The 24,912-nt window shown below is 44.2% G+C and overlaps 1 protein-coding gene across 1 annotated transcript; it reads right to left on the reverse strand.

Annotated features, from left to right (window-relative positions):
- Positions 1-6,389: 6,389 nt before the first annotated feature.
- On the reverse strand, positions 6,390-17,130 carry TDRD6 (tudor domain containing 6). The gene is made up of 3 exons (XM_066360304.1): positions 11,073-17,130; positions 8,585-8,703; positions 6,390-6,509 (listed from the first exon to the last, which is right to left on the reverse strand). Exons 1-3 carry the CDS (start codon positions 17,128-17,130, stop codon positions 6,390-6,392), a joined length of 6,297 nt encoding a protein of 2,098 aa, XP_066216401.1.
- Positions 17,131-24,912: the final 7,782 nt, after the last annotated feature.

The raw sequence follows: 24,912 nt of genomic DNA on the forward strand, positions 1-24,912 counted from the left end.
TTTTAAAGAAGTGTCTGAAAGTGTGTGTATGGTATGTTTTAATGCATTTTCTCAATGAAATCTTATTTTAAACTGTAAGCTATACCGTCATAGTGACTGAAGCTTGGATTAAAATTTTTTTTCTTTTAAATGTAAAGAAAAACTGCAGGATGTAAACATCATACCAGCCATAATTTTACCTTTTACTAAAATAGCCCTTTTTTAGTATCCAGTTAATAACTGTTTTTTTACATTACTTTACTTTAATGAACAAGGATATTAAAACGGGCACAACACTAATGAAAACATGCTAGGACATAAAACTCCCTTAAATATAATAGATTTTCTTGCCTCATTTCTCTGTCATGAGCAACAGAATTGTGTTTTGGCCACATGGTAGTTAGGTTGATTTTGGCAGCATTTCCTTTTGCTCTTTGGTCATGTATAAAAAACTACATTAAGCAGATAATAAATTCATGGCTTTACCACTGGTTTAGCAACACTATAGAATTTGTTCAGCGAAAAGAGGGGAGGCAGAAACAGACTCCCACATGCTCCTGACCGGTATCTACCCAGCAATCCCACTAGGGGGAGATATTCTGCCCATCTGAGTTCTTGCTCCATTGCTCAGCAATCGACCTCTTCTTAGCACCTGAGGAGGAAGCCGTGGAGCCACCCTCAGTGCCCAGGGCCAATTCACTCCAATTGAGCCATGGCTGAAGAGTGAGGGAGAAAGAAGTGAGAGGAGAGGGGTGGAGCAGCAGATGGGCGCTTCTCCCATGTGCCCTGACCAGGAATAGAACCCAGACATCCACACGCCAGGCTGACACTCTACCACTGAGCCAACCGGCCAGGGCTGATACTATACGATTTGAATGTGATGACTAAATGGGTTGTCGACAAGGGAAAGACAATTGAAGACAGGGCAAGGACAGCAGATTAAAGCAGATGAGAGAAAGTGGGTAATTTGTGTGCATTTACTTAAATGGTTTATTTCTGGAGGATTCTACTTATTAAAGAAAGGTGCATAAGACAGGGCAGAGGTTCCAGCTACAGAACACTTTAAATTAGCTCTTCACCCAGAGGCTTGGACAACAAGGAAACATTCAGAATTACTTTTAACTGCTTTATTTTCCATTTAGTTTTATTTACTGAATGTTTTTAATTCTGTAGGTTGTACTGCAAGTACAATATCACAGTAAATGGAGGGGGAGAAAAGATACCTTAAAAAGTTATGCACTTACATATCCAAGAGTCAAGGACAATGGCAGAAAACTGATGCCAGTGATTAGATAAGTATACTGTGGTCTAAGAGTGGCCTTGTTGCTCTTCTCTGTAATGAAGTTGAATTAAGCCTGTGTGAACAGGGTAATCAGCACTTGGTAAGCAAGCTCAGTGCACTATAACTGCTCCATTTCTGTCTCTTCTGCCCAGTTAATAAAGTAACTGGAGATTTTGCAATGGCCCTTCAGGCTTATTTTCATGTTTAACATGCAAAAATCACTCATGTTGAGAAATTTACTTTCTCCTATCCTATAGCCATTCAGATTAAAAACTTTTAAAGAGTTAAACTCCGCAGCATGAAATGGAAGGCTTTCCATAATCTGGCCCTAAAGTACCTTCTCTTTTTCTCCCAGTAATTCTTAACTGTGTTTTCTACGTGTGGAGTCAAACTCGTCTAATTATTATCTCAGGAACAAGCAATATGCGTATCTACCTCAACTACGTTTAATGCAAAACCATCTCCTTTCTGCTTGTTGAAATCGCACCCAGTGTTTAAGGTTCGCAGTTCTCACTGTTCCCACCAGACTTCGGGGTCTGATCATGTTTCCTACACATACATCTCCTCTTCCCCACTCTCACGTACCGAACCTCATTTTAGAAATGGATAATCCCTTCAAGTGAGGATGCCCCGTTCAATAGCACTTCTTCACCACCTTTTTTTGGCGGCACCTCCTGCTGCAAAAAGAAAGTAATGCTGACACGATCCCGTGAGCTGAGGTTGAAAGAAGCAGCACCTAGCCTAGTGCACACTCTGAGCATTGTTCAAGGAAACGAAGGAAATGTTTATTGAATGCCTACTCCTTTTCAGGCACTTACCATGATTATTTCTAATCTCAAAAACACTGCAAGAAAGGTTTTGTTATCCACATTTTACAGATGAGGAAGATCAAGCCTCCAGGGCATTCTATTGTGTAAGCTGCCTAAGTCACATGTATAGTAAGTAATACATAACTAAGATGAGATCTGTGTCCCTAGGCTAGGAGCTGTACTTTGCATACCACCAACTATTGGAAAACAATGTTTTAAAAGCATGGACTTTGATGTTAGATAGGTCCAGTCTGATCAAATCTCTAGCTCTTTGACCTTGGCCAAGTTACTTAACCTCTCTAAAAAGTTTCAATTTTGTCGCCTACAGAATCTGGATAATATTAAGATGCATCTTAGAGTTGAGGATTAAATAAGAAAATGCATTTAAAGTACCAGCTGAATGACTAAACATGGAGCTAACATTTAATATTGCTGTTTCCTCCTATTGTAGAATTGTGGTTCCATTACTACAGATATTCCCGAATTCTATTTATTATTATTATTATTATTATTATTAATGAGAGAGAGAGAGACAGGAAGGGAGAGAGATTAGACACATCAACTTGAAGTTGCAACACTTTAGTTGTTTATTGATTGCGTTCTCATACGTGCCTTGACCAGGGGACTCCAGGTGAGCCAGTGACCCCTTGTTCAAGTCAGCGACCTTGGGTCCAACTTTGAGAGCTTTCGATTCAAGCCAGCACCCATGGGATCATGTTTATGATCCCATGCTCAAGCTGGGGGCCCAGCCAGATGAGACCGTGCTCAAGCTGGCAACCTTGAGGTTTCAAACCTGGGACCTCAGCACCCCAGGGCAACGCTATCCCCTGTGCCACCCCCGGTCAGGCCTATTTGTTTTCTTTTTATTGATTTGAGGGTGAGGGGAGAGAAGCACTTATTTGTTTTCTGACTTAGTTGTGCTTAGTTGCAACTTAGTTACAACATTCATTGGTTGCTTCCCCTATGTGCCCTGATCAGGGATCAATCCCACAACCTTGGTGTTTTAGGACGATGATCTAACTGACTGAGCTAACTGGCCAGGGACTATTTTCTTTTTAATTAAATGAGACTGCTATACCTTTAAGGGTAAACTTTATTCAAATATTGTGTCATATAAGAATACTTCCAAATTTAAACAGGCTCTTAGTCAAATGTTAACTAGACAGACAAGACAAAACTTCGGAAATAAAACAATAAAACAAAAATCCTAAAGGAGTTACAAAACCATTGTCCTAAGTGGGTCATATACTATGCCTGTCATAAACCTATACAAAAATTAAACAGTATATTTAAAAGAAACAAAGATTTTTTTAAAATGTAACTTAATGTTAGCAAATTGTTTAGCAAAATAAAGATCCCCAATCCATAAACATTCAACAATACGACAGTACATACACTGTACAATCAACTGAGAGCTTTTTTTTGTTTACAACACATATCCAAGTTTTCAGAAACGGACACTGTCTTGTGACCGTGCTGTCACTGTGCTCAGTGCTCTGTGGTCCGGACGCAGGGCCACTTGCTGCAGAGCAGTTTCTGACTGAATGGCCACATTTATGGATCCACAGCTATATCTCTCTCTTCTCCAGACTCAGTTTCTAAAACAGCAAGAGAAAAACCTTGATTTGAGAAATACGTAAAAACAAGAAAATGATTGATGGGTGTTACACAACAAATTTCTTAAAAAAAAAAAAAAAAACTTTTTTATTTATTGATTTTAGCCAGAGAAGAAGAAGGGGGGGGGGGGGTGAGATAGAAAGAGAAAGAGAGAGGAACCCTGATCTGTTCCTGAAGGTGCCCTGACCAGGGGTCACACCGGCAGCCTCTGAGCTTCGGGTCGAGTCTAACCAACAGAGCTCTGGGCCAGGGCTTCCACCACAAATGTAATGTTCTCTAAAAACGGGGTGAGGGACACAGGTGAGTATTCTAATTACTACAGAGAATTATTCCTACAAAAATGTTATCTTTTTTTTTTTTGTATTTTGGTTCTTATACACTACCTATTATCAAAGTTTCTCTAAAGTATTACAAAATTGGCAATATTTTATATTTTGCTAGAATGATGTTAAAAAGGCCGATAGCTAGTTAGTCCACTGTTCTTTGATTAGTGTGTATTTTTCACATAAAGTCACCAAGAGCTGATTTCATTCCCAATTTGTTCAATTCTGAGAACCAGTGCACTACTTAGGAACATGATCATGCAATAACCAGGAACTCTATTGTGTATGTAAACTATGGTATCATGTTTATAAAGCTGAAAGTCCTGAATGAAATTACAAGAGATCATTTAACATACATCATTTGAACATATGAGCTAATTAGCACTCATTTGAACATATGAGCTAATTAACACTGAGAAAATCCTTTAGTACATGATTCATAAATCTAACTTTCAAGGTTAATTCAATCAAGAAACAAATTTCCATGATATTTCAAGAAATCCTCCTCATAGTTATTTATCCCTTTAAGCACATTTACCATATTTCCCCATGTATAAGACATCTTTTTTTGAAAAATTTGGGGTCTAGAAACTGGGTGCGTCTTATACAGTGGTTGTAGAAGTGTGGCATTTCAAATGCCATAGATGGAACTGAGGATGAGGCAATATCTGAAGACAATGATTCGTCATCAGACACAGATGAGGACAAGATAATGGGTGGGAGTTTTGACAGTGATGAGGAGTTGTATGAATTTTATGATGAATAAAACTTGAGTTCAATAACTATGTCATACATTTTCATTCAAATTTCAGGCTCCAAAATTAAGGTGCGTCTTATACATGGGGAAATACAGTAACATTTTTAGCTGGTGTTTTGTTTTGTTTTTTCCTACTACCAATCTCCAAGGAAATTGATAAACCATTATTGTTTGAGGATTCAGGGCAATGGCACCTTTAAGATTTGGCAATCTGTTTTACAAACAAAAGTTACCTTTATTGGTGGTGTCATCCAATGACATCAAGGAACGATCTTCTCCCACCGTTTGGACTGTAGCCTAACAGAAGGAACCGTGGGATTACAACCAGATCTTCATTATAGGCACAAAATAATGAAAACGGTAAACGACAGAAAGTAATCCTCTAAAAAGTATGACAATCTGATTTTACAGTGAAGAACCACCTCAAGTTCATTTTCTATTCTTCAACGACTCGTTTCTCTGAACCATGTCCACTGGAGCATTTGACACAGGGAATAAAGTAACCCTTTCTAATTTTTAGCTCCCAAATGCCCACAACTTTAGTGTTTGGTGCATGATATTCAAAACATTTAGGATACAGTACAAAATTATTCAACACACGAAAAATGGAGAAAGGCTAACCATTTCTCAGGACAATCAGTAGATGCAAACCCCGAGATGACCAGACATTGTAACTATCACACACACAGATTTTGAAGCGTGAAGTTCAACAAACTCCCAACAGGATAAACTCAAATGCCCAGACATACCATAATGACATGGGAAACTGACTACCTTATAATCTTAAATGAAAAACAATATATAAAACTGTATGTAGAATGAAATCAACTGTGTTTAAAATATGTAGGTGATATACTTATATTCTAATAAAATCAGAAAAAGTATAAAAGAAACCCACATTGACCAACCTGTTTATCTTTGTGTGGATGTATGATAGGTGATACTCTCTCCTTTCTAACTCTGCTATTTTCCCAGAGTTTCTGCAACAATATATTTTATGAAGGTCATGGGCACCAAACAATTTTCTTTCTTTTTGGGGGGGGGTATTTTTCTGAAGTTAGAAGCAGGGAGGCAGTCAGACAGACTCCTGCATGTGCCCAACTGGGACGCACCAGGCAGGCCCACCAGGGGGCAATGCTCTGCCCATCTGGGGTGTTGCTCCATTGTGGTGGGAACCATTCTAGCACCTGAGGCAGAGGCCATGGAGCCATCCTCAGCACCTGGGCCAACTTTGCTCCAATAGAGCCTTGGCTGTGGGAGGGGAAGAGAGAGACACAGAGAGTGGAGAAGGGGAAGGGTGGAGAAGCAGATGGGCGCTTCTCCTGTGTGCCTTGACCAGGAATCGAATCCAGGACTTCCACACACCGGGCTGACGCTCTACTGCTGAGCCAACAGGCCAGGGCCAATTTTCATATTTTTAGTCCCAAAATGAAAATCAAGGAGTGAAACATTAATAACTAGCTTGTCCAAAGGGATATGCATCATAAAACCCAGAAACATTGATTGTTATTGCTGTTTTTCATTATTATTATTACAATATTAGAATTTTTTTCTCTCCATTATTTCTAAAGACAAGGTCTTTAGAAATAGTTTGTCACCTTTCAAAATGAAGGACAATGCTCTCAGTAATTATTATTTGTATAATTCCATACCTCGGATGAACTGGTGTCCAATTGGGGTTTATCATCCCAGACATTCTCAGGCTTCACCATCTCCTCCACACTATTTGAAAGATTCAAAACCTACCAAAGGGAAAAAATTTTCATAAAAGTTGATAGTTTCCAAAAACTGTAATGATTTTTGTACCATATCAATCCTTTTAAAATGACATACCTGAAAAGGCAATGAAAATGATTTTATTAAATTTCAACCTTATGTTGCAACTCAATGGTACTTCAGTTCAAAAAACATACATTGAGCATGCCTAGAGATCAAAGATAGATAAAATCCACATCTCACGAAGTTCAGAATTTGGTGGCAAAACAGACCGCTAAGCAGCTCATTACAATACAGTATAGGAAGCACAGACTTCAGCAGAGCTATAGAAATATAAAGTGGGTATACAGCTGTTGTGCTGGGGCTGGGGGAAGAGATGGAAAGATTTAGAAATTAATGCAAGTGAGGCAACGGCTAAAGCAAATCTTTTAAAATTAAGTGGAAATTAACCAGTTTGGGAAGGGGACAGAATAAATAGAACTGCATTATTAAAAACATAAAAGAAGCCAAGCAGAATAATATATGTGTAAGAAACCAAGCCGTTTGATGTTCACCTGATATAAGGTACAAAACACAAAGGAGAAAGACCTAAGGCTGGAGAGAAGTACAGTGACCCTTAACCCTGGAGGACCACGTCACGCTTGACTTTTCTATTCTAGACCAGTGGGTCTCAAATTTTAATGGTATAAGAATGCACAGTCTTGCCCTGGCTGGGTAGCTCAGTTGGTTAGAGCGTCATCCCAGTACTCCAAGGTTGCAGATTTGATTCCCAGTCAGGGCACATACAAGAATCAACCAATGAATGCATAAATAAGTGAACAACAAATTGATGGCTCTCTCTTGCTCTCTCTCTCTCTCCCCCCCTTCCTCTCTCTCTAAATTAATCAATACAGTTATTTTAATAAAAAAAAAAGAGGGAGGAGAAAGAGGAAGGAGGAGGGAGAGCGGGAGGAGGGGGATGAGGGGGAGGGAGGGAGGAGAAGGAGGGGAGAAGAAAAGGGAAAAGAAGGAAGAAGAAGAAAATAGAAGGAAGAAGAACAGGGAGGAAAAAGGAAGGAGGAGAAGGAAGGAAGGAGAAGGAGAAGGAGGAGAAGCAGAAGGAGAAGAAGAAAGCACAGTCCTGATCCTTCTCTGAGGAGTTCTGAGTCAGCCAGCCAGGGCACAGCCCAGAAATCTACAACTGAAGTAACACAGCAGTTGATTCTCATACAAGTGGTTTTCAAATCACAGGAGAAACACAGGAAAATCAACTGCAAGCCCCTTAGAAGTTTCCACACAGGACTGATGTAGTCAGATTTGCATGTGACAAACTTCACCCTGACAGTGTAGAGACTCAGTTGAAGGAAGACTAGAAGTAAACCAAACAGAAGGTTATTAGAGTGATCTGGTTGTGAAATGAGGGACTCATCCAAGGCAGTGGCATTAGACATAAAAAGCTGAAACAGGTTAAGAAGTGGAAAGTGCGGAACTTGGTGACTGACAGGATTTCAGGGGGAAGGGAGGTCAAAGAGCCCAGGACAATTTCTGGCTAGGACGCTTATCCATAAACTTTTTTTTTTTTTTTTTTGTATTTTTCTGAAGCTGGAAACGGGGAGAGACAGTCAGACAGACTCCCACATGCGCCCGACCGGGATCCACCCGGCACGCCCACCAGGGGCGACGCTCTGCCCACCAGGGAGCGATGCTCTGCCCCTCCGGAGCGTCGCTCTGCCGCGACCAGAGCCACTCTAGCGCCTGGGGCAGAGGCCAAGGAGCCATCCCCAGCGCCCGGGCCATCTTTGCTCCAATGGAGCCTTGGCTGCGGGAGGGGAAGAGAGAGACAAAGAGGAAGGAGGGGGGGGGTGGAGAAGCAAATGGGCGCTTCTCCTATGTGCCCTGGCCGGGAATCGAACCCGGGTCCCCCGCACGCCAGGCTGACGCTCTACCACTGAGCCAACCGGCCAGGGCCTCCATAAACTTTTAAAATGAATTTTGCACTGCATCAAAATATGAAGGAGGATGAACAGGTGAACATCTGTTCAGTTACACTTTCGCATCTGATAAAATTTCCTTCACAGTCTGCGAGTACATTTTTGAGATAAAGTACTTCATCTTGACTCACCCTTGTGCCTTCTTCAGCTATTTCCAAAATCTCACATTTAGACCGTGTGTGTCCTGACCGCACAACACATTTGGATCCAACAGTAAGTCCTTTCAGAGTGCAGGTTCTCTCTGGTTGAGCTGCCAGATTGAATAGAATAAGACTCAGTGCAACCCTCTTAATTCCTGAATGTTAGATACACAAGCAAAGCATTTTCCTAGACTGCTTTTGCTGTTCCTGTATAATCAGCATCATGTTCAGTACTACGTGGTCTAAGTCTGTCATCTTTCCTCACTTCCTTTTTAAATTCTTCCAGGGTCCCCTCCCCATATAATTCCTTACCACTGTCCTCAAAAACAAACAAAACAAAAACAAACAGAAAAGCCTGCCACGGGTTGTGTTTTTTAAGGATGTGAGTCTGATTCTAACATTAAAAATTACAAAAACAGACACACATAATACATAAACACAGACAACAATGTGGTGTTAACCAGAGGGAAGGGGGGTGGGCTAGGTGGAGGTGGGCAAAGGGGAAAATGGGGACGGAAAGAGACGTTGCTCGGGGCAGAGGGTGCAGGATGCACTGTGCAGATGATGTTCTGTTGAGTTGTACACTTGAAACCTGTAGGGTTTTGTGAACCAATGTCATCCCAATAAATTCAGTGAACAAACAAACAAAAAACAATTACTACCAAAAGCCACGTGTGATATGGTCTTTGGTTACAACAGCCATTTCTATAAGCAAACCAGCTTATTGCAAATGAACAACCTTATCACAAAGCTATTACTTACTATTATAAAACATAACAATAAGCTCTAAAAATATAGTGTAATGGTTAAACCAGTGGTAGTCAACCTGGTCCCTACCGCCCACTAGTGGGCATTTCAGCATTCATGGTGGGTGGTAGTGGAGCAACCAAAGTATAAATAAAAAGATAGATTTAACTATAGTAAGTTGTTTTATAAAGATTTATTCTGCCAAACTTAGCGAAAATCCGACATAAAGTACTTGGTAAGTAACTATTATTATATGCTTTAACTTGCTGTAACTCTGCTTTATAAATCACCATTACTGTGGAACCGGTGGGTGGTTAGAAAATTTTACTACTAACAGAGATACAAAAGTGGGAAGTAGGTATAAAAAGGTTAACTACCCCTGAGATAAACAAATGATCATATATCCACAGAATGGCATACTAGGAAGTTAAAATATATTGAGAGCGTATTTAAGAGTTTAACACATAGCAATGAACACGGTAGGCGTAGGCTCTCTAGTTTTTTAAACTCGCTGTAAATAAGCACACACACAGGGAGAAAGACAACAGGAAGGAGGTGCCCCACCGCATCACCTGCGGTCATGTTTTTGGTGGTGCGTTTACAGTGATACTCATGCTCCTTTGTCTACTGCGTTCTCTATTTTTTGCAATGGCTCAAATTTAATAATATAAAATTATTAAAAAGTCTAACATTTGATTATAAGAAAAAGGTAAAAGTTAGCCATTTTGTCTTTTAAGTCTTACTACGCGGCCTAGAAAATAGCAGTAATAATAATTTACAGAAAAGTCGATGACAATGAATGCTCTCCAATATTTACTGCTGGCTGTTAACTTATTAGTTAAAACAGGCTTCCTAAGTGTAGTTTTTGTTTAAGGGATTCTAAATGAATGGCAAGGGACGTGCCTGAAGCAAAACAGTTAAATTTGAAAATTTTGCTAAAATGATCACTATCATAAATTCATGACTACAGCAGTGCTTGGCAAAGGAACACTATGTTTTTTTATTGCTGTTTTTTTTTAACTTACCAAAAAACAATTGCTTTATTTTAAAGATGTTTTGTTTACACTTTAATGTGATTACTTTTTGGAGACACATTTATTTATTTTTTTTCATTTTTCCGAAGCTGGAAACGGGGAGGTGGTCAGACAGACTCCCGACCGAGATCCACCCGGCATGCCCACCAGGGGGCGATGCCCTGCCCCTCTGGGGCGTTGCTCTGTTGTGTCCAGAGCCACTATAGCGCCTGAGGCAGAGACCACAGAGCCATCCCCAGCACCCGGGCCATCCTTGCTCTAATGGAGCCTCGCTGCGGGAGGGGAAGAGAGACAGAGAGGAAGGAGAGGGGGAGGGGTGGAGAAGTAGATGGGCGCCTCTCCTGTGTGCCCTGGCGGGGAATCGAACCCGGGACTTCTGCATGCCAGGCCGACGCTCTACCGCTGAGCCAACCAGCCAGGGCCTGGAGACACATTTTAAGGTATCTTTAAATACAAAGTAATTCAGCATCTCACCCAGCACATACAATATCATTTTACAATTTAATTTCTCTATATTTAAAATACCCTCCAAATCTGATGCTCCTTTCAGGTCTTAATCTTCCCACCCACCCCCACCCCCAACAAAAACAAACTAATTTAAATATTCAAATAAGAATTATTCCTTTCTTTAAGACAAATAAGTCATTTTGAAAGACACTACCTTAAACCTAAAAATAAAAGAAAAAACATTCACACACCTGAGACGTGATCTGGTAAAGTGCCGTGTTTCCTTCCATCTCTGGATTCTTCTTCAGGGAACAAAGGCATCGGCGAGAAAACGGCATCCTTGTTGCTGTATCCCATCAATTCCTCTTGAGAAGGGTCCGTTTCAGTCTGCAGTTTGGGGTCATAACTCTCTCCATCTAGAGGCAGTGGCAGCCTGTGCTGGTCATTGAAATGGTCCACACAACCTGACTTTCTCGTGTCCTCAGCACCCACGTATTCTAGACACAGCCGGGCTGTAGGTAATTCCAGCTCGGGCCCTTGCCCAGCTTCACAGGTGAGGGGAGGCGGCCCCAGACATGGCTCCGGGGTGCCATCTGCGTCACAGCTGTGGGGCAGTGGCTCTTCTCTCTCTTCATCGCCGACTAGAGAATGCTGCAACTCCATGGATTCTAGTTCCACGAATTCTTTTGATTCCTCATCGGGAGACCGCAGCACCTCGAGTGAATTCAGTTCTTCTAATAGCTCTTCTGTCCCACCAGCACATGGAAATAACTTGTTAAATCCCCTGATGAGGTATTTATCATCCAGCCCTGCGTGGTCAACCAGCTGGCACTCGACTTCCGGGACCTCAGTGCCAATTTTATCTTTGCAGGTCTTTTCAAAGGCTTCAAAAATGTCATCAGTTTCAGAGTCATAGAATTTAGCTGCTTTGTTTTCCATCATGAGGAAGTGCTTTTCAATTCTTTCAGAGAGCTCATCTGCCTGTAGCTCCGAGAACAGTCTTTCCCGCCCTCTAGCTTTACTGCTTGGTGTCTTCAGTCTGACATCAGGACCGGGGAAGCCGAGAGCTCCATCCATCCATGGGCCACTTTTTCCAGAGGGCAGATCACTGTTACTAATACTCATCTTAGAATATTTTTTCATTTCCTCATTAATACTTCTGCCTTTGCTTTTCAAGTCAACAATTGCTAAAGGAATATCACAAACGTCCTTTTTGATTTCTAAAATTGTCATCTCTAACACATCTTCTGTTACTATTTCATAAAAATAGTCATTTCCCTCTGGAGGGCACACACCCTCTGAAATATTAAACCCCGAGAGGCAGCAGGGAAAGGCTTGCATAGGGACCAGCAGAAGTTCAGAAGGAATGGTCCAGAGCGCTTCTGGGTCCACACACTCTTCGGTATTTCCAAAGTCCACAAGCCTGACGGACACAAAATAATCTTCAGAGATGTTTATGATAAGGGCCCTATAATAATGCCCATCTTCTCTGTATCGCGTTATGCACGGATCGCCAATACGAGGACATGAGATACACCTTCTCTGCTCCATTACTTGTTTTCCAGCAGTTTGTACTTTTACTTCTAAATACTGAAGTTGCTCAGTATCGGCAAACTGACACCAAAAATATTCAGGTCCATCTATCACAGTGGCATAAGCTCTGACCATTTTCATCGTTGGATTATACCAGTTAAGAAACATGGACATGTCAATGTCTGCTTTGTTGGCAGACTTTGAAAAGGCACCATTAACCATTTGGGTAGAAAGTCCAATTTCGAATTTCTCACTGACACTGTACCTGCTAATCATATCCTCTGCTATGCACCCATGTTCATCAGCAAGAGTAACTTCCCACCTGTCTTGAAATTGAACAAATTCACATCTTATTTGAGCCTCATCTGTCCTTTGGGAAAAGTAATGCATCATTTCTTTAGAGTTTAAAACCTCAGGAACCCAAAGTCCCCTTAAGGAGCAGTGAATGCATAATCTTGGTAACAGTGCATTCACCAGGTCAAGTTTACCTACCTTGTTAGCGTGAATCACAGAAACATTGCCGTAATCTATAAATTGTACGGAAAGAAAGTCACATGGTTGTTGTTCCTTGACCACCGCACGATACCATAGGTTGTCTTCTGGAAAAGCGGCACATATTACATCGCCTCTTTGCAAAGGTGGACCTGCATAACTTTGGGGCCTTGTCTTAACATCATTTAATCTCTCTGAGAGATGATTAAGTTCAGCTTCATCTTCTGTTAGTTGAACATAAAAGTCTGACGGGTCATTTATATGAGAAACATAGACAGTTGTTTTAAAACCAGGCATTATAGTCTTCTGAGGAAGCTCGGCAATTTTTAGAGGCAAGTCTTTATTATATGAATCTCCTGTTTTTCTCTCTAAAGGAGTGGCTTCTAGTTTTGTGACACTCAAAGGGGATGCCTCAGCAAATCTTTCTTCTTTCTTTTCTGTTGTTAATAAAGACACTTCACTGTTTTTATTTCCCACAGAGTCCTGACGTGGAGTCACTAAGTTTGTCTTTGTTGAACTTGGTGAAAGTTTGAGTTCCTTACATACTGAGCTGATCTTAGGTTTATATGATTTGGCCAAGGTCCCCATATTGTATAATTTGTTCTCTACTGATTTACTTGTATGTCCTGTAGGTGACATGTTCATAGTTTCCTTTTTTATATCAAGAATTTCTGTTGCGGAGAGTACTTCACTCTCTTCTTTTTTCCTTTCCCCACATTTATAACCAAGTAGCACTAACTTCTCATTAATATTAGCATTAATTTGAATATGGTCATCATAGAGTTCTATAATTAGCGTTCCATCTGGATTCCTTGCTACGACCATGGCCTTCAGTGACTTATCTAAAACAGTCTCCTGAAACCATGTTGTAATTTCTTCTGGTATATGGTCAGGGATATCAGATAAAGAACACCTAATGGCTTGCATGGGCAGAAATAAAGCATCACAGGCATCGCTAGGAATTGAAAGCAGATCATCATTTGTTACCACGTGAGTGTTCCCAAAATCAACAAAGAAGACTTTATTTGGGTCTTTTTCTATCACTATCCCCCTATACCAATTTCTATCCGTATACTTGGCAAGGCACATGGCTCCAGGGATCAAGAGAGGATTTTTTACGTTCAGCAAAGTTTTGTTTAATTGTGCAATACAATATGACAAGTGTTCCAAAACATGGGCATTTCTCCCCAACTGGCAATAAAATGTCCAAGGGTTGTCAACATGTGTGATATACACTGATTCTTCACTTCCAACTTCCACGTCATGTGTCGAGTAGTAGTAAGAACGTAGCTGAACAGGGAACTCCAGGGGCTTCGGAAGTTTTGTTGATCTTGCAAGTCCCTTTTCTACCAACATATGGCTTGCGCTCTGAAAGGGCGTTAACAAATCCACGATATAAAACAGTCCCTCATCACCTATTGATGCAATAGCAAATATTGTGCATTTTAATTCTCGGTTGGCATCCCACGCATTAGCCACAAATTCACTGAAAACTTGTATAGCCTCTTCACGCCATCTAAAAGGGTTCTGACCAGTTGGTTCAATTAAATTATAAAGACTGCACCTAAAAGCCTGAGCCTTAACTTTGAGAAACTCTTCACTAACTGAACAAATATTCTTCACAGATTCCATTGCTTTGTCTCCATAATCTACAAATACTACTTTGACATTCTCAGAGGACGGTGGCCCCCTGATCAGAGCTCTGGACCATTTCCCATTTATTCTTCGCTTTGCCAGACAAGCAAGGGAGGTTCCCCGGTAAGGGGTAGGGGTATTGTTACAATAGTCCTGAATATCACACATTAGAGTTTTAAATCCTTCTATGTTCCTGGTCAGCTGGCACCAGAAATAGCCAGGGTTTATAATATGAGACACTTTGACTTCTATTGTACTTCCAACTTTTATCTCTCCCTTACAAGAAGAGCCTAGTTTAATTTCCAAGGTATTCTGTATCAAGGGAGAATAAACAGACTCTGTTTTCTCTTTTTCCTGCACAACTAGTTCAGTTGAAATATCTGTAACAATGGTTGTGTCAGTCAGAGCTTCTGAAACTGATGTAGTTTTGTTATCTCTCTTGGCTTTCTGTTCTACCGCTTCCTCCTTGGCAGAAGATATTTTGTTATTCTCAGCACTAAGATGGCCTGAAACATGCCCTGGGGAGTGGGAACATCCAGGAATATTTTCCTTTGTTTCAAATTCCTGATACTTGGCATATCCAGCCTGAGCAATCACCTTACTAATGTTTTTTTCCTCGGTTCTTGATTCATCAAGAATCTCAATAACATATTGATTATCCTGCTTACCAAGAACATGGATAACTAATTCTTTGTGGAGCACAGTCTTTTTAAAAAAGGAAATTGTCTCCTGGCTCCAAGTTTCGGCCAAAGGCCAAACATCCGCCAAAGTGCATCTCAGAGCCAACGCCGGCAGCCGTCTAAACTGGGGAAGCAGCATCCTCACGTCATACCAGTGCACATTCTCTGAATTGCCTCGATCAACCAAGGATACATCCACACTCTTGTCATCTAATCTGGTGATCACAGCCCGATAATAACCGTTTTCTTTCCATTTGACACAGCAGAGATCATCAGGTTTCAGTTCCAAAACTACCCCGTCCAGCTTACTGGCCGAGGAATAGAAACTGCACATTCTCTTCGTCAACCTGCTGAAGGTCCCAATGTGCTTCCTCAGCCGGATCCAAAACTCAGAAGGAGTTTTAACAAACTCTACCTGGGCGTCATAGAAGGCATTCCTCTTTAAGTTGATACATCTCAAGGCTGGGAGGGAAAACTCTTCATCTGCTTCTTCAGCAGGAAACTGACGGCCAAGAGCTGTTTCTGGTTCCTCTTCCTCCTCCTCCTTCTTCTTTTCCTCCTGGTCCTCATCTTCTTCCCACTCTTCCTTTTCCTCCTCCTCCTCTTCCTCTGTTCCCTGGCTCTGAAGGAATCTGTCAGCCAGGCAACAGGCCTGCACTCCGAATACAGAGTTAAGATTAATCCCATCTTCTCCATACAGGGTGACATAATACACATGCTCAAAGGAACAGTAAAATTCAATCTTTGCGTTCACTGCCTGACCCAGTATCAGTGCCTTCAGGTCACCGACTTGGGACCGAGACCAGCCCCTGCCACCGTCCCAGAGACCATATAAAGCACAGGGGTAGGTCACCACAGGCATTCGAAAATATTCAGGCAGCAAGTAGTGCAGGCTGCTGCAGCTCACTAACTCCTTCCTGCCCAAGTCTACGTGAAGCACCTGCGCACAGTGCTGCAGCCGAAAAGTCTCAAGCAAGAGTGCCCTGTACCAATGTCCGTCCAACCCACAGGCTGCACATGGAGAGCCCGGCTTGTCTGGGCTCTCCTCCCGCTCCTCCCAGGTGGCACTGCCGCAGTTCTCGTCCCTCCTCCCCGCGGAACCCCGGTACACGTGGGCCATGCTCTCGGAGAGGCGGTGGATCTCCTGCGAGAAGCTGCGCAGCTGGCAGTGAATGCGGTGGGGATGGCACACTTGAGTCACCACCACCGGCTCCGTCACGCCCAGCTGCAGCTGCGGGTAGAAGTAATCCAGGCCAGGCTGTTCTTGCTTGAGCGGGATTCGTTGCAAGACCAGAGCCCCGGGGCCCATGCAGGCAGGGGTGGCGGGGAGATAGCGTTTGAGCAGCGAGCGGAAGAGAACGTGGGGTACCTGCCGGGCCAGGCCGAGCTCCTCCATCTGCTGCAACAGAGCCGGCACCTCCAGGAAGATCAGGCGGTACGGGAGAAGGACGTCCAGGACCCGCCCGTGCAACTTCTTGCCCTGCAGGTTGCTGAGGAAGGCCAAGGCGCTGGCCGGCCAGTGCTGGGACTCGCCCCCGCCGCCCGTGCCGCCGCCACCCAGGGGCACCAGGCCGGCCAGCACGCAGCCCAGCACCTCCGAGGGCAGGTGGAAGAACTCGCGGCACCCGGGCACCAGCGAGCCGGCGCCGGCCGTGACGGTGCGGCCCTCGTCCAGCAGGAAGACGCGGCTCTGCTGGCCCTGCCGGCTGACCACGCGGCCCCGGTGCCACAGGAGTCCCACCTGCACCAGGCACAGCTCGCCGGGCGAGGCCGCGGTGCCGCCGGGCACCCACGGGCCGTGCGTGGCCCCCGCCTCCTGGATCTCCCTGCTCAGCCGCAGGTACTCTTCTTGCCGCTCGCCCACCAGCCCCCAAACCTGCACAGGGATCGCCTCGGAACGCACGTCCACGAAGGACACCCGCAGGACCAGCGAGGCCCCTGGAGTCGGCAGCCCGGGCGTCGAGCACATCTCCATGGCGCGGCGCGGCCCCTGAGCTGTCGGGGCGGTGACTCCACAGGCTCAGGACAGAGGACTGGGAAGAATCCCAAAGGGACGCGCCAATGGCCGAGCCTCCGGACTCACGCCAACTGCTCAGCTCCCGCTGCGTGACCAACCGCCCGCGCCCGAGCCCCCGGGTATTGCGGCTGCGCAGGTATTTGCAGCGCGCGTGGCGCCGCTTCTGGACGGGCGGTGACATATCACCCGCCAGAGAAGGCTGGGGGTGGTGTGATGGCCCATTCAGTGGGCCAGGAGGTGGCGGGAGGGGACACGACCTGCCTCCCCTTAGAGCTCCTTCCACTCTGGAGGAGACTGTAGGCCGGGTCGAGGTCTGTGGGGAGGGCCAGGCCGGAAAGGGGCTTCCTCTCCGACTGTCCCACTCGGTGCTCGCCCGCCTGTGGGGAAATGGCGGAGAAATGACAGCCAACGGCACAATCCTGGCGTTAGGGCCCGAACTCTCAGAGGACCCCACGTGCTCCCAGTCTAAGAAGTGCCAATGCGCTGGTGCCCCGCAGGGGACAGGATTTGCTGTAACCTGGAGCCAGTTGCTGATGCCTCTCTTCTATGAACCCGGTTGATCCCTGGAATTGTTAGAAGGGTTAAAAATCAAGTGTGAGACTACAGGGAGACTTGAATGCTTCCTTCCCAGTGATGGCCGGTAGGCGTTCCTCTGCTGTTTTCTTAGCCTTACTATCTGTAATGTTCTAACTTTTCAGGCATTTGTTCTTCATTTACTCCCAGAGCTAACACAACTGGGCTCCTAAAAGGAGGTCAAGAGGAATGAAAGAAACATGATTTCAAATTCTTGATGAATGGACTCTTGTTCTTTGTCCCCCACCCAAATCTTCCCGAGGGAGCCCTTGGAAGACTCCAGCTGTCAAAGAGGAGGGGGTGGAATGGGCGAGGGCAGGCACTGTGACCAGGTCCCAGATATATGTCTGTGTTAGATTACTAGTCATTTGCAAAGTGAAACACATTCATCGGAGTTTCTCACACTTTTTCATTTTACTCCTTCACATTAGGAAGAACCATCAGATACAGTACAGATACAATGAAGGCAGTGCTTTATACAGTGGTTCTCAAAGTGTGCACCAGGGCGCACGGGTGCACCCTAGAAGATTTCCAGGTGTGCCCTATGGTATTCCAGAGAAATATGTGCCTGTTGGGGACCAAAAAACCAACAGGATTTTTTTAGTTTAGATTTTTGGGGGACAGAGGTGTGGGGAATTGGCTGTAAGCTGAGAATCTGCCCAACCCCCCACTTCACTTGCCTAATTAGGTTGCAAAAGGCTGTTACTATGACCACCACGTCCCGGCCCCCTGAGTTTACTATGACCGCCACGTCCCGGCACCCTGGGTTTACTATGCATTCAGTGTGGCAATTCACATCCCACCAGCTGAAATGCTCCTTCTGGCAAGAACTGTTTCTTGCCTTTCTGCAATCTAGCCTGGGACTGGGGTAATAAATACTCGCAGAATGAAGAAATAAAAGAATGGATTTGATTCCTCTGAATCAATGGACTCTGTGGTGCTGGATTGTTTACAACCCCCCATGTTCCCTGAGAAGACTGGAGGCAAGTTCCTTCTATCCTTTGGTGTAAAGTTAAGATGATACATATGGGGGGGGGGGGTTGGATTGATGATTAAACATAAGGAATTGTCTCTTGAAACCTTTTGTATTTCTATAAAAGAAAAAAATGTGGCAATATCTAAAAAAGCTTTGAACATTTTACTACAATTTTCAACATCCTATTTATGTGAATTAGGATTTCCTACCTTCAACACAATTAAGAGTAAAAAGAGAGGAATTCTTCAATGTATCGACAAGGAAATGAAAGTTTGTCTTTCAAATATATGCCCAAACATTGAAGAAATCGCTAGGACACATCAGGCTCATCTTTCTCATACACAAGAATGAAAAAAATTTAACACATTCGCGCCTGGATCTGCCGAATTTACTAAATCTTACTAAGAATGTATCTATATATATAAAAAAATAATTTTTTGTCTTTTTATTAACCCCTTTATTATAAATCCTAGAAAGCATAACTCAAAAAACGTAACATAAAAATCTTTTAAAGTCAGAATAAATCTAATTTTGTCGTATTTATTTTGTTTAATTACCATAAAATCATGCTTGGACTTTATTTTTTTTCCTTAATATTTGACTTAATTATTATAACATATTTCTCAGAAATTTGTATATAGTGTGCCTACAATTATTTGTAGGATTTTAAATGCACCCCGATTTCAAAAACTTTAATACAACCCTGACCCTGTGTCTTCTTCAGTCTCCTGCTTAGAGACTACCACGTGCTGGGTTTACTATGACCACCACGTCCCAGCCCCCTGGGTGTACTATGACCACCACGTCCCAGCCCCCTGGGTTTACTATGACCACCAAGTCCCAGCCCCCTGGGATTACTATGACCACCACGTCCCAGCCCCCTGGGTTTACTATGACCACCACGTCCCAGCCCCCTGGGATTACTATGACCACCACGTCCCGGCCCCCTGGGTTTACTATGACCACCACGTCCCGGCCCCCTGGGATTACTATGACCGCCACGTCCCAGCCCCCTGGGATTACTATGACCACCACGTCCCAGCCCCCTGGGTTTACTATGACCGCCACGTCCCAGCCCCCTGGGATTACTATGACCACCACGTCCCGGCCCCCTGGGTTTACTATGACCGCCACGTCCCAGCCCCCTGGGATTACTGTGACCACCAAGTCCCAGCCCCCTGGGATTACTGTGACCACCACGTCCCAGCCCCCTGGGATTACTGTGACCACCACGTCCCAGCCCCCTGGGATTACTGTGACCACCACGTCCCAGCCCCCATGGGTTTACTATGACCACCACGTCCCAGCCCCCTGGGATTACTATGACCACCACGTCCCGGCCCCCTGGGTTTACTATGACCACCAAGTCCCGGCCCCCTGGGATTACTATGACCACCACGTCCCAGCCCCCATGGGTTTGCTATGACCACCACATGCCAGCCCCCATGGGTTTACTATGACCACCACGTCCCAGCCCCCTGGGATTACTATGACCACCAAGTCCCAGCCCCCTGGGATTACTGTGACCGCCACGTCCCAGCCCCCCAGGATTACTGTGACCGCCACGTCCCAGCCCCCCGGGATTACTGTGACCGCCACGTCCCAGCCCCCATGGGTTTACTATGACCACCACGTCCCAGCCCCCCGGGATTACTATGACCACCACGTCCCAGCCCCCATGGGTTTGCTATGACCACCACGTCCCAGCCCCCCGGGATTACTGTGACCGCCACGTCCCAGCCCCCATGGGTTTACTATGACCACCACGTCCCAGCCCCCTGGGATTACTATGACCACCACGTCCCAGCCCCCATGGGTTTACTATGACCACCACGTCCCAGCCCCCTGGGATTACTATGACCACCAAGTCCCAGCCCCCTGGGATTACTGTGACCGCCACGTCCCAGCCCCCTGGGTTTACTATGACCGCCACGTCCCAGCCCCCCGGGATTACTGTGACCGCCACGTCCCAGCCCCCCGGGATTACTGTGACCGCCACGTCCCAGCCCCCATGGGTTTACTATGACCGCCACGTCCCAGCCCCCCGGGATTACTATGACCACCACGTCCCAGCCCCCCGGGATTACTATGACCACCACGTCCCAGCCCCCCGGGTTTACTATGACCACCACGTCCCAGCCCCCCGGGATTACTATGACCACCACGTCCCGGCCCCCCTGGGTTTACTATGACCACCACGTCCCAGCCCCCTGGGATTACTATGACCACCACGTCCCGGCCCCCTGGGTTTACTATGACCACCACGTCCGGGCCCCCATGGGTTTACTATGACCACCACGTCCCGGCCCCCTGGGATTACTATGACCACCAAGTTCCAGCCCCCTGGGATTACTGTGACCGCCACGTCCCAGCCCCCTGGGTTTACTATGACCACCACGTCCCAGCCCCCTGGGATTACTATGACCGCCATGTCCCAGCCCCCTGGGATTACTGTGACCGCCACGTCCCAGCCCCCTGGGATTACTATGACCACCAAGTCCCAGCCCCCTGGGTTTACTATGACCGCCACGTCCCGGCCCCCTGGGTTTGCTATGACCACCACGTCCCAGCCCCCTGGGATTACTATGACCACCACGTCCCAGCCCCCTGGGTTTACTATGACCACCACGTCCCAGCCCCCTGGGTTTACTATGACCGCCACGTCCCAGCCCCCTGGGTTTACTATGACCGCCACGTCCCAGCCCCCTGGGATTACTGTGACCGCCACATCCCAGCCCCCTGGGATTACTATGACCACCACGTCCCAGCCCCCTGGGATTACTATGACCACCAAGTCCCAGCCCCCTGGGTTTACTATGACTGCCACGTCCCGGCCCCCTGGGTTTGCTATGACCACCACATCCCGGCCCCCATGGGTTTACTATGACCGCCACGTCCCGGCACCCTGGGTTTACTATGCATTCAGTGTGGCAATTCACATCCCACCAGCTGAAATGCTCCTTCTGGCAAGAACTGTTTCTTGCCTTTCTGCAATCTAGCCTGGGACTGGGGTAATAAATACTCGCAGAATGAAGAAATAAAAGAATGGATTTGATTCCTCTGAAAGCTAGAATTTTACCTATAAATTTATTCTTGAAAATTCAATTCCATTTTCCAAATTTACCCTACTCTTTCTATCACGATCTAAGAAAAACATTTGATTTAAAGATATCTATGTAGCTAAAATATGTCTTCCGCATGGCTCTACTATCTCCTCCTTTTGCATACCTCTATTATATTAACCAGCATGTCTTACGATTGTTTACTGTTTCTCCTTTCTCCTAGAATGTGACCTTCCTGAAAGCAGGAAGTCTTTTCATCTATTTTTAGATTCTCAATGCCTAGCACAAGCTGGACTTATCATCACAGACAATAAATGTTTAACAAAAGAATAATCAGATAGTCTGGCACTATGTCCTTTATGGTGGAAAGAAGGAGTTTATTATATATTATAAAATGGTCTTACTATCATATGGGATTGTTTTGATTCTCATACAGAATAATGGAGATTTCAATTAATCCTCCTTTTCAATTTAAGCAGTATAACGAAACTATTATAGAGACCGCAGGGTTGCAGATACAGTAAGTGGCTTCTGTTTTCTAAGTAACTTGTTCCCTGACTCCTCCCATGGCTCCAGGCCGTTCATCCTGGATGCCAGGGTGTATCATGTGGTCATGTGAGGTTGATCAGCGCCCTTTCCTCCTTCCTCCCGGTTATTTCCAATGTCCCACCTCTTCTGTGTCTGGGGTAGGGCATTTAACTTTGCTTTATCTTCCTCTGCTTCTGGGCAGGAAACTAAAATAAATAAATAAATAAACAAACAAACAAATAAATCAGACCATTGCAGTTTAAGCAAAATGTAAGCTTTGGCTACGTATTTCCCATACTTTATTAAGAAAAATGTGTTGAGTTCCATAGGAAAAGACCAACAACTTCCCTCCTATTAGGCTTCAGAGACCCTTGGCTTCGGAAATGGTGAAAATGTTTAATATGAATATTTAAGAGAAAAACATAAAGCGAGGGATAGAATGTGTCTGTGAGGTATTGGGATCATATACTGTGAGTTAGTTCAATGATTTTTATGAAAGCAAGATAAAGGGAAATTAAGTGAAACAGATGACATTTTATTCCATGCTATCTTAGGCCTCTCCTTGAAGAGAGAACTCGCAACAGAACCTTAGTATACTTTACCATCTAGAGTTTCCACACCACTAGCTATCCCTGTTTAAAAGATGCTTACTTAGGAAATTACTGCTCAATAAATATATTTTTTTAAAGTACTCAATTGAAAAATACCTTCTATGGAGAAGGAGAAGACAATCTAAGATAAATTATCTGCAAATTACATGTCTGACAAAGGACTTGTATCTATAACATGTAAAATACTTTCCACACTCAACAGGAAGAAAATATCCAATTTGAAATGGTCACAAGTTACAAAGCGACACGTCACTGAAGAGGACAGACAGGGGCAGAGAAGACCATAAGATGATGTTCGATATATTAGCCATTAGGGAAAACGAAAACCACAATCACATTGTTACAGACCTCTGAGGACGACCGGAACATAGTGAGAGCATCAACACTGACGCCAATGTGGAGAGAAACTGGATCGCTCAGGTTGCTGGTGAGAATGTAAAATAGGGTAGCCACTTTTTAAAAACTAAGTATGTGCTTGCCATGTGACCTTGCAGTTGCAATCTTGGGCATTTATCCCAGAGAAATGAAGTGAAGTGGTGCTTTCTTTCTTTTTTTATAAACAGATTTAAGCATTTTGGACAAGAAGTACAGAAAACAAATGAGATGATATGGAAGGATGTCCCAACGTTTCCTGGCTGCAGTGTTGGCTGTAGTGCAACCGAGAATCCTGGAAGAAGCGCAGATTTTAAAGGGCAGGGAGGGGGTAGTACAAAACACAGTGATTTAATACTGGGAAATTTGAGCTCACAAAGACTTCGAGCCAGCCTGGTGTAGATAGATAACTGGCAATTGAGAAAACACGACCAAAGCTTGAGAAATAAGTAAGGACCAGAAACAGAGATGATGGTCTCATGCTATTTATTGGGTGCCTTTTACGTGTTTAAGTATTACCAGCCTCCATGTACTGGCTGAGATCACAGAAATGCAAGGCTCTGCCTAGGGAGAGTGTTTAAAATTGAGAAGAGACCAACAATAGAACCTTTAGAACCAAGATTGAAGGACTTGGCAGTAAAGAAATAGCCAATAGAGACCAAATCATAGTAATTAAAAACATAAGAGACAGGTGGGAATAGTATCATGGAAATCAAACTAGAACGTGGTATCAAAAGAGAAGGAACCAAATCTCCCACGTTTAATGTAATTCCCACTTATTTTCCTTTTCCGTCCTCAGCCAGCGAGCATGTTCATCATTGTAATTAATAGTCATCCATCCTTTTCCATCAGAGCAGAACTAGATTAACAGGGAGAACTGGATGAATAGCAGAACTGGATTTATTATGAATTAATAAATGTAGAGTGATAAATAAGGTAGAAGCATCCTTTTTGCTAATATAACTAGCTCAGGTCTGACTAGCTTATCCTAGATTAAGCCAGTTTCTCTTCCACGTGTAAAAAGTAAAGATTAAGATTTAAAAATTATCACTAGATTTGTTATCATTTTAACTAAAAAATGCACCAGGATAAAACCACACACCAGGACAAAACAAAACCCTTCACAGCCAGTTAGGTGTCTTCAAACATTTATTTTAAAAATCAGAAATAACACATTATATTTACTCACATAAATTCCTGTTTGTCACCAGATATTTTCAGCAGACAGACATCTTTAAGCATCTTCATCTGCTTTTATCAAAACCTTCGACGTGGATCCTGCTGCTGGTGACAACCACAGCAGTCTGTTGGGGGTCAAGCGTGGGGAGAGAAAAATAATCATGTATTCCTCAAACTTCAGAAATAATGGAACACATGAGCGGGTAAAATGTGCATCTGTATGGCATCGATGCAGGCCAAAATAGTGGCCCAATTTCCCTACACACTCTAAAATGAAGAATAATATAAACTGGTCACATCCACTAGTCACCAAATATTTTGTATTTAAAACTTTCAAATTCTAATTTTTGTGTGTGGAATATCTATTAAACTGATGACTACTTCTTTAAAATGATAATAATTACATATGTGCAAACACATGATATTGGGAAAA

Source organism: Saccopteryx leptura, chromosome 1 (assembly GCF_036850995.1).
Source record: "Saccopteryx leptura isolate mSacLep1 chromosome 1, mSacLep1_pri_phased_curated, whole genome shotgun sequence".
Classification (NCBI taxonomy): domain Eukaryota; kingdom Metazoa; phylum Chordata; class Mammalia; order Chiroptera; family Emballonuridae; genus Saccopteryx; species Saccopteryx leptura.

What these genes read in the sequence shown, in the direction of transcription:
- TDRD6 (XM_066360304.1), bottom strand. Translation starts at nt 17,130, where the DNA reads ATGTGCTCGACGCCCGGGCTGCCGACTCCAGGGGCCTCGCTGGTCCTG. An exon ending in TTTACCAGATCACGTCTCAG is followed by an intron (nt 8,704 to 11,072) that starts GTGTGTGAATGT and finishes TCAATCTGGCAG; the next exon opens with CTCAACCAGAGAGAACCTGC. An exon ending in TAGCTGAAGAAGGCACAAGG is followed by an intron (nt 6,510 to 8,584) that starts GTGAGTCAAGAT and finishes TCCCTTTGGTAG; the next exon opens with GTTTTGAATCTTTCAAATAG.